The sequence below is a fragment of the Myotis daubentonii genome, chromosome 11, assembly GCF_963259705.1.
Source record: "Myotis daubentonii chromosome 11, mMyoDau2.1, whole genome shotgun sequence".
NCBI classification, from domain to species: Eukaryota; Metazoa; Chordata; class Mammalia; order Chiroptera; family Vespertilionidae; genus Myotis; species Myotis daubentonii.
Genome location: NC_081850.1, coordinates 19,192,425 through 19,202,887, shown reverse-complemented (window position 1 = coordinate 19,202,887; position 10,463 = coordinate 19,192,425). Strand labels below are relative to the sequence as shown.

The following is a 10,463-nucleotide window of genomic DNA, read 5'->3' as shown; positions in this document are numbered from 1 at the left end:
CAGGGAAAGCCTCAGTCGTATTGGCTGAAATATAACCCCATTGGACATTTCCATTATTCCTCAACATCAGAAATATAAATAACTTTTATATTGTAAATAACTTCTTTATAAGGGCTGACTCTGATGCAGAAAAACACAGTGTAAGCAGGCAGTTCAGTGAGGGAGGGAGGCAGCTAGTGCAGGCTTCTCCCTGAAGTGCAGTTTGCGTGAGAGGCCGCTGTATAGAAATGGATGCTAGGCTCTGTGTTTGTTTGTTTATTTGTTTTTTGTTTGTTTGTGTTGAATTAAGGATCTGCCCTATGATTTTAAAAATGAATTCCTTATGAGAAGAAAAAAAGAAGTTGAGTCATCTCTTTTCCTGTCCATGAATACTTGGCAGTAATTCAGTAAACCTACAAATAGCCTGCAACTGAAGGCTGAACCCAGCAATCGAAACTAATGTTAAGTGACAGGTATTTTCCAGTAGTTAAGGCTATGTAATTCTATGAAGGAATGTGGTTGGGTTAGGGGTCAAGTGGGGAGTTGGAAATGCTTATTAAGGAAATAGCATATGATAACTAAGTACAATGCCAGATGTCAGGCTCAGCTAATCTATATTTTGGCTATTTAGACACAATGGTGGTCAGCAGTGTTTAATTTACATTAAACTCTAATGCAATGATCTCTAAAGGCTGCCACATAATATCTTAATGCTTAATAATCCTATCTAATACAGGGGAATATGCAAATTGACCATCATGCCATCACAAAGATGGTGGTGCCCATAGCCACAAGATGGCGGCGCCCAGTCCCCTCAGCCCCTCCGGAGTCCCACAGTCCTTTCAGCCCAGCCGGGGGGGTGGGGTGGCACGTGCACAGTGCGGTTGGACCTGTCCTCAGCCCCCCAGCCACCCAGGGTTGGTCTGAGGTGCAGGCAAGCTTCTAATGTAGGCTGCCCAGCCACCCAGGGCCACCCGAGGCTCAAGTAACCAGGGCTGGCCAAGGTTTGCACTGCTGGTAGTGGCAGCAGCAGAGGTGTGATGGGGGCGTCACCTTCCCCTGATGGCCGGGTTACCTCCCGCCCCTGAGGGCTCCCGGACTGTGAGAGGGGGCAGGCTGGGCTGAGGGACACCCCCTCCAGTGCATGAATTTTCATGCACTGGGCCTCTATTCTATATATATATGTAAGGGTAATATGCAAAGTGTCCCCTTGGGAATTTGACCAGGAGACCGGGAGTTTGATCACTCACTATGATATGTGCTGATCACCAGGGGGTGGCACAGAACATGGCGGGTGATCAGCGGAGACGGCAGTGGGGTTGCTGAGGGAGTGAGGAAAGGAGGAGGCAGGGAGGTGGGGAGGTAGGGAATCTGATCAGCCCTGATCACTGGTCAGGCCTAGAGACTCTGCCTGTGCACAAATTTCATACACTGGACCTCTAGTTTGTATATAATAAAACAGAGTTATCAATGTATTTCAAATGGTGTGATTGGATTTCAGGATTATTCTTTCTCATACATCATACTTTTTTTTTTTTTTTTACTACAAAAGTAATTCCTGTGTAAAAATTTAAGATATATACAAATCACAAGAAAAAAAACTTAACCATTGATAATCACCCAAAGAAAGCATTGATCAACTTTTTAGAATATTCAAAGTATATTTTGTTATATTACCTTTTCATTGAGCTTTTTATCTTGAGAGACTTAATAGATTCATATGTAATTCTAGGAAACAATACAGACAGATCCTGGGTACTCTTTATCCAATTTACTCCAATGGTAACATCTTGCAAAACTATAGAAAAATATCAGGGGCAAGATATTAACATTAATACAGTCAAAATATAAAACATGTCTTTCACTACAAGAATCCTATAGACTGCCCTTTTATGAAGATTGAATCTGAGAATTCCCAAGTTCCATATTGAATAGCAAAACTATAATAGAGTACCACTATGACATGAATTTAATTATATTGTAGATTATATTCATTCCCTTAACATTGAACATTTCCATTATTCCTCAAATTCAGCAACATAAATGACTTTTATATTATAAATAACTAATCAGTCCTACCTCCACCTTTACAAAGGAGAGAAGGATCTATGATAAGCATAAAAATACTAAGTGATAAAATATAAAAATAGCTAATATTTATTCAACACTTTCCATGTGCTAGAAGACAGTGTTATTTATTTAAAGAGCATTATATCTTTTTTTTCTCACAATCCATAATAGCTGGGGAAGAGACAATGGGAAGGATGGTAGCAAATTCACTTCTTGGTGTTACAATAGGATTGCATTTATACCAAGAAGGTATAAACTTATCTAAGAAGAAACTGAGGCTATAGGGCATTGGTTAATTATGTAGTAGAAATACCAGGGAACACAGTGGAAAGCATGGGCAGTGGGAGAGGTTTGGGTTAAGAACAAATAAGTATAAAGCATTATGGAAATAAAGGGGAGGTAGAGGGAATTGATCAGAGTACTTACTGACACTGATGAAAAAAGGCATGAGAATAGGGTGGCTTTAATTTCTGTTGCCTTTTAGAGAAAGGTCAAAGGACCTAGACTGCCCAGTCTAAAGCAAAGTCAGGTTTAATGGTCATAGTCTATGAGTTCCTGGACAGAACTAGCATCAAATACTGGCTCCACCATTCACTAGATGTGCGTGGTTGGGCTACTTACAGCACCTCCCAAAGCCTCAGCGCCCAGGTTTATAACATGAGTAGAATAATAGCAGTTATTGAGGAAACTTGTGCTGTCAATCTCTGTATCACTATTGAAGACCTGGAGGATTCTCATGCCTTCAGCAAATTGTGTGAAACCTCAGAGTCTCTATTTCTTGATTTTAAAGGTGGAATAGCAATGCCTTATGGGGGGGGGGTTGCAACAATTCATTGAGATATTGTTTATGAAGGTGATTGGAAAAATAAGAGGTAATGCTAATATTCTTTAATGACATTGAGCCATGATTGTGTTCTGTAACTGTGCCTAAATGCAGCATAAAAGGGTCTTTAAAGAAGACAGCCCCACTCTATTCTACTTTTTTCCTCTATCAGTCTGGGTTAATCTTGCATGCCAATCTAGGTCCCTTAATCTACCTGGTCCCATTAAGAGATCATTCCTGTTAGTGTCCTCACCCCAGTTTGTGGGAGAGAAATCTTGTCCAGATTTTTCCTGATGGCCACAAAAGTCAAACTCTTATTCTCTTGGGCTTGCTCTAAAAATTCATGTCCAGTCATCGCTCCAATTTTATTCACCAGGGATTCTGGATGCCATAGACTGATCTTGCAAGAGTTTTTGGCTTTGGGGCTCATCTTTGAAAAATCTATCCCTGGTGTACTTTTTTCTTCTCTGGGGTCTTGGGGGGGGGGGGAAGCAATGAACTAGGCAGTGTATTAAGTTGAATACTGCCTCCCAAAAAAGATGTGTCCAAGTCCGAACCTCCAGCACCTATGAGTGTAAACTTATTTTAAAATAGGGTCTTTGCAGATGCAATTCAATTCAGGATCTCAGCATGGGATTATTATGGATTTATAGTGGGATCTAAATCTAATAACCAATGTAGGTGCTGGAGAAAGGAGAGGGGGATTTGACCACGGAGACCCAGAGGAGAATGCCATATGAAGATGGAGTCAGAGATTGCAGTGATGCCTCTACAAGCCAAGGAATGCCAAGGATTCTCGCCATCCCTGAAAGCTAGGAGAGAGACCAAGCAACACATTCTTCCTCATGCTTATTACTTATTATTGCTTAAACCAGATTGAGACTGAGAGGAGCTGCTGCCCCCAGACCCAGGACCCTCAGCCAGTTTCCGTCCCTGCAGGTGGCAGGGCCCAGGCCTGCTCTGCTGGCCCACGGGCTCCCAGTTGACCCACTGAAGCTGATTTTTTTTTTCTTTTTCACTTCAGGCTCAGTTTCTTCTTAGATAAGTTTATACCTTCTTGGTATAAATGCAATCCTATGGTAACGCCAAGAGGTGAATTTGCTACCCTCCTTCCCATTGTCTCTTCCCCAGCTGTTATGGATTGTGAGAAACAAAAGATGTAATTAATTGTGAGAAACAAAAGATGGTCTGATATAAGCATCAGACCAGCGGAGCCTTTTATATCCTCCAGGTCTGGTTCGCCGTTAGCGTGGAAAAGCCCCGCGCCTCCCTCCCCTCCCCTTCCCCCTTATACCTTAAACTTACCGAAAACTCCTCCCTTTGTTTCCTTTCTGTTTCCCTTTTATTTTTCCCCACCTTCCGTGCGTCTTTTATTTTTAAACAGACACAGTCCGCCCAGTGCCTCAGCCAGCACTTTTGACACCCTGGCCCAGCGGCTCAGACTTCTGGGTCCCGCCCAGAAGAGGGCAGGGCGCTGCGTGCGCGCGCCTGGCGCGCTGGGCAGGCTCTGGGCGGGGCCCGCGAGCCACTCCGGGGAGGAGGGGAGGCGGGGAGGCGGGGAGGCGGGGAGGCGGGGAGGCGGGGAGGCGGGGAGGCGGGGAGGCGGGGAGGCCTGCGGACCTGGAAATCGCACTTGCCCAGGCTCTAGCTGCCGCCTTCAGCAAGGGAGCCTGCAGGCGAGGGGTAGCGGAGAGGCTGCTCCCGAGGAATCATCATCCGAAAGGGCGCGCGCGCTTGTGTGTGTGTGTGTGGGGGGGGGGGGGGGGGGTGTTGTTCTACTTAATTATGCATTCATTGGTTAATTCCTGGATGTGCCCTTTGGGTATGAGGACAACACTCTAGCTATCTGGCCAGCGCCTCAATTCAATTTTCAATAGCTTCAATAAGAATAAAATATTTAGGAATTAATTCAACCAAGTAGTTGCAATACTTATACACTGAAAACTACAAAATATTACTGGAATTAAAGTAGACCTAAATGAATGGAATGACATTCTGCCTTCATATTTTCAAGATGGCAATAGTACCCAAAGTGATCTGCATATCCAATGCAATCCCTATGGAAAGCTCAATGGCTTCTTTCTTTCTTTCTTTCTTTCTTTCTTTCTTTCTTTCTTTCTTTCTTTCTTTCTTTCTTTCTTTCTGGCAGAAATTTATATGGAATTGCAAGGGACAAATTTGAGACAGAGCAAAAGTAATTTTGAAAAAGAAAAACAAAGTTGGAATATTCACACCTCCCAATTTCAAAACATACTACAAAGCTACAGTAATCAAAACTGTGGAATTGACAGAAAGACAGACATATATTCTAAAAATGAAAAAGCTACAGCTAACATCCTATTCAATGGTGAAAGATTGAAAGACCAGGAACAAGATAGTAAGGGAAGGCCACGCGGGCTCCGAGAGCCTGGCAGTCTGAGGTCTTCCTTCACACTAAGGTTTCCACTTTTCGCCCCTTTTCATCCATCTTCAGACGTGACTTTTGACATTTTATTACCTGAGATCTGCACGTGTCTTACAATCCGCCGTGTGTACTCTTACTTTTATTTTTAAGCAATACACGAGTCTCGGAAACAACGCTGTCTTTGATTCCACGGAAGTGCGTTTACATTTCTAGTCATGTGTTTGTATCTGATATTTAATGACTGCCTTCCCCCGCGTTACCCCTCGCAGGGTGCCCCATAGGTGCTTAGTGATTGTTGACCAAATAAATGAGCGAATGGAAGAAACTACTTTTTTTTTTTTTTTTAACTGAGTCCTGGCTCTTACACTTGCTGGCAGTTTGAAACAGGAAAGGCCACGCACCTCGTTCAAGCTCCGTGTTCCCGGTTCACAAACCGGCTGGAATCACAGCGGGTGGCAGGCACCGGCTCCCCGGGGAAGCATCCGCCAAGGCCGTGCGCTCAGGGCCTGCGAACTCGCTCCTGAAAACTCCAACCCAATACAAAGGCAGGAACAGGCATTGGGTTATTAAAACCCTTTATTACCAATGTATAAATTCAGATATAAAGGGGAGTTGAGGGGAAGGGAAAGATCTGCTAGCGAAGAAGAAGCGGCTCACAATGTTAAAAAGCGCTATTTGATAAACTGCAGCTAACAAAGCGGGAAGAATTGGGGGGATGGGGGGGGTCAGTGGTCACGGCGTCCTGCTGTGCCTCTGGCTTTCAATGGTTCTTTCAGCCGCCGGTTTCTGCAGAGGGCAGAAAGAAAAAAAGACATTAGAAATCAGAAATCAAAAGTATGCGACCCATTCCTCTTTTTCTTGCAGGCCTGCACCAGGTATTCAGACACTTATGGACAAGGATAGCTTCGTCTGCATGTACACCTCCTCTCAGTATCAACCAACTCTGGGCACAGGGTCTGTCCGTGGAGTGGGGACCTTGCCAGCAGCCACCACCCCTCCCCTCCCAGCCTCCCAGATTTCGCAGCGCGTCCACCTGGCTGGCCTCTCTGGGCTCCCCTGCTCCCGCGATCCGGAGCACCGGCGGGCCCGCCGCGGGGGTTGCAAGAGGAAAGCCGGGTAAGTTACAGGCGCCCAGGGCTTGTCACACTGGACGCCAGGAGCAGAAATATCAAGACGCTGCCTCGCCCTTCGCACGTCCCCAAACATCTCTGGCGCCTGATGCTGGCGGAGAGACTCAACAAACTCACCTAGAGGACCCTGGGAGCCTTGGGTTCCAGTCCTATTGTCTTCCCCCACAGGTCCCCCTCCCAAACCACCTAATGGCTTCCTAAAGTTTCTAGAACAAAATCCTCATTCTGACCAATCCTCCTTTCTTTGACCTAGAGAGACCCTACGATTATTTGGCTCCTGCCCTCCTCTCTGATCGAGTTGTGTACACGCCCCAGGCCCTCCGCCTTTCCATCCTCTTGACCCGCCATTCATTTTGCCGCATTCTTTGCACTTGAGAGTTCCTCTGTCTCTAGCGGCTATTTTTTTCCGCATCCGTCAGGTTCCCAGAGCACTCTCCGATAGCCACCCCCTCCTAGTCACACTTCATTCTTAGCCATCACATTGGTTTTACAAACTCATTCCTAGAATACATTGTTACAGTGTTTAAAGTCTGTTTCCTAGACTGTAAGCTCTTTGAGGGCAGGGCTCCTGTTCTGTTTCCTTCAGTTCTGTGCCCTACCTAGAAGGGGTCTGATCACACAATAGGCTCTCAGTTAAAGGGGGGAAGGAAGGGAGGGAGGGAAGTGGAGGGGAGGCGAGAAGGAAGGGCGTGTGTGCTTGGCTTACAAATCTTGGCTTTGGTTATAAAGGGTCACTCAATTTTCATTTGTCTGGGGCCAAGTTAAATCATTGAATTCTCTTCCGCTGCTCCCAACTCTTGCTCCTGCGACTGGGTCCTCTGGACCTCTGCGGAGTCTGGGACTTAAACTTCAATTGGAGGAGCGAGAGGGTGGGCAGGCTAAAGGAGATCTCCCGCCCCCTGGTGCCCGAGGCGCTGCCCGAGGCGCTGCACTCAGGCTCCCCTGAGGCCCAGGGAGCCTAGTGCCCAGTTCTGAGCCCATCGGGTAGATTTCAGTATTTCCAAAGCCAATGTTTCCTTTAAATATCCGTGCTCACTTCGAATATTGCTTCATATACGTGTTTTTTAAAAATATATTTTTATTGATTTTTTTTTTTTTTTACAGAGAGGAAGGGGGAAGGATAGAGAGCTAGAAACATCGATCTGCTGCCTCCTGCACGTCCCCCACTGGGGATGTGCCTGCAACCAAGGTACATGCCCTTGACCGGAATTGAACCTGGGACCCTTGAGTCCGCAGGCCGAAGCTCTATCCACCGAGCCAAACTGGTTTTGGCCATATACGTGTTTTCATGAAATGGTTTCCCCTTCAGGAAAAAAGTTGGACCTGGCGCTTTAGGCGGGCAGGGGGGGAGGTGGGGGCTGGGGAAAGGCTTTGTGGTGGTAATGAGCGGGGAAGAACGACACATCCACCCTCCTCTCTGAGCGATCTCTCCGGTGCCAACGGAAAGCTTGAGAGAGGGAAAAGCTTCAGAAAGGGTCTCCTTCCGGGAGTGTGCGGCAAACCCCGCGGGCGGCTGCGCGAGGGTTGGAGAGGTCTCTATCCCAGATGCTTCCAGAGCCCCTGGGGGAGCTCTGAAAAGCCCCATCGCTTAGGCTTGGAGCGCAGGGGCGGATTGAGTATCATTTTGCAACCGGAGCCGGGAGCCCGGGAGCCGGGAAGGACAGATCTCTGCCAGAGGACGCGGGTCGCAACTGCAACTGGTTTTGGAAATCCCAAGGTTGGTCCCGCGACTTGGGACGGAAGGGAGGGCTTGTGAGCTTGACTTGCACACCTTAGGGTTGGCAGTTTACTCGATGTTCAAGTAAACTGGGGCCCAAGTAAATAATTTAATTCTCTTCCGAGGCTCCCAGTTCTGGCTCCTGCGATGGGCTCCGCGCCCTAAGCGGCGTTGTCTCCTCTGACGCAAGCTTCCCTGGGAGGAGCGCGAGGGTAACCTGCGGGGAGGGCCGCTCCCTGGGTGCGCCAGAGACTCCATCTCCTGGTCTCCGGGCGCTGCTCCGGGTGTCAGCCTTGAGCTGCGGGGAGGCTGAGTGTTTTGGAGAGTGGGGGGCAGGGTGTATGGAAGGGGTTTTGACCTGCGGAAGTCCATGGATCCGGATACCGAGACCCAAGGCTCCGCTCTGCTTCGGCCAACGTTCTCTGATAAAGGAGAGCGCTGGGCTGCGGACGCTCTCCCAGTTCACTTTCTTATTTTTATTTTTTTAAAAATATGTTTTATTGATTTTTTACAGATTGGAAGGGAGAGGGACAGAGAGTTAGAAACATCGACCAGTTGCCTCTTGCACACTCCCCACTGGGGATGTGCCCGCAATCAAGGTACATGCCCTTGACGGGAACCGAACCTGGTACCCTTCGGCCCGCAGGTTGATGCTCTATCCACTGAGCCAAACCGGTTAGGGCTCCTAGTTCACTTTCTTACATCGGCCATCTCACCTGCAGAACCTTCTCTGCGCAGGTACCCGACGATGTCGCGGTGGCCCCGCTCCTCAGCCAGGTCCACGGGCAGGCGGCCCCAGGCATCGCGCACATCCAGCCGCGCCCCGGCTCGGTGCAGCGCCACCAGCGTGTCCAGGAAGCCCTCCCGGGCGGCGTCGTGCACGGGCCGCGTGAGGGTGGCGGGGTCCGCGCAGTTGGGGTCCGCGCCGTGGATCAGCAGCAGCTCGGCCACGCGGGTGCTGCCCATCATCATGACCTGCGGGCGAGAGCAGAATGGTCAGGGCGAGGGCAGGCGGAGGCGGCAGACGCAGGGTTAATTAATTTAAAAGAAAGTTGTGACAGACAACACTACAAGCCACGGATGCCTACTCTTTACTTGCCTTCAGTTACCAACTCTCTTAGCCAGTTCTCCTACCTGTTCCCTTTTTCTGTACACATTGAATTCCCATTATAGTCTCCAACCTTTTGCAGAATTCCAGCCACACACGGAACACTGCTGGAGGCACAGACAACAGCAAAAGAGGGACAAACTTGCCTAATCTCCTGTAGCTCCGCCCCCCCTCCATTTTGATATAAAATTATGTAAGACCCAGAGACTTGGTATGGCTCACTGCTGTATATACAAGCCCTTGTTAAAAGGGAAAATAGCCCTAGCTCGTTTGGTTCAGTGGATAGAACCGTTGACTTGCGGACTGAAATGTCCCGGGTTCGGGTTAGATTCTGGTCAAGGGCATGTACCTTGGTTGCGGGTGCATCCCCAGTGGGAGGTGTGCAGGAGGCAGCTGATCGATGTTTCTCTCTCATCAATGTTTGAAATTCTCTATCCCTCTCCCTTCCTCTCTGTAAAAAATCAATAAAATAACCCTAACCGGCTTGGCTCAGTAGATAGAGCATCAGCCTGCGGACTCAAGGGTCCCAGGTTCAACTCAAGGGTCCCAGGTTCGATTCTGCTGATCGATCTTTCTAACTCTCTATCCCTCTCCCTTCCTCTATGTAAAAAATCAATTAAATATATTTTTAAAATCAATAAAATATATTTTAAAAATCAATAAAATATATTTTTAAAAAAGATGTCCACTTTCTATCATTCTAAAGCTGTGAATATATTACCTCCCATGGCAAAAGGAACTTTGCGGGTGTGATAAAGATTTGGGGGGAGATGAACCTGAATTGCCAGGATGGGCCAACTGTACACACATTTCCTGATAAGGGAATCACAGCTGAGAAAGAGTGTATAACAATGAAAGCAGAGAGAAGAGGCAGGGCTCATCCCAGAACACTGATGGTCACTGGAAGTTGGAAAAAGCAAGGAAATGGATTCTCCCTTAGAGCTTTCAAACGGAATTACTTATTTTAGTTACATTCTGTATTTAACACAAATTACTTGTCCAAACCAAGATGCCATAAGTTACACTATGGTTTGTTTTTTTGTCCTGGAAAAAGTGAAACTGATTTAATTCTCAAAAAGAGAGAAAATGTAAGTGAATCAAATTACAGCTCAAAAAAAAAAAAAAGAAGAAAAACTATTGCAGTGCAATAGAACAATGCACTTTTATAAAATAAAAACTGGGAAAGCTTTCACACTATTACTATATTTACCCAATGAAGTCCTTCATCAGTT

At 47.1% G+C, this 10,463-nt stretch overlaps 1 protein-coding gene across 3 annotated transcripts in view; it reads right to left on the bottom strand.

Annotated features, from left to right (window-relative positions):
- Nucleotides 1-5,834: 5,834 nt before the first annotated feature.
- LOC132211858 (cyclin-dependent kinase 4 inhibitor B-like) overlaps nucleotides 5,835-10,463 on the bottom strand; it is a 28,215-nt gene continuing 23,586 nt past the window's right edge. For all 3 annotated transcript variants that reach the window (XM_059656532.1, XM_059656533.1, XM_059656531.1), the window contains exons 2-3: nucleotides 8,840-9,098; nucleotides 5,835-6,062 (exon numbers count right to left, since the gene is read on the bottom strand). In XM_059656532.1, coding sequence (XP_059512515.1) covers nucleotides 6,049-6,062; nucleotides 8,840-9,095 — 270 coding nt within the window. In that variant the 5' untranslated portion in view covers nucleotides 9,096-9,098 and the 3' untranslated portion in view covers nucleotides 5,835-6,048. The remainder of the gene's footprint in view (nucleotides 6,063-8,839; nucleotides 9,099-10,463) is intronic.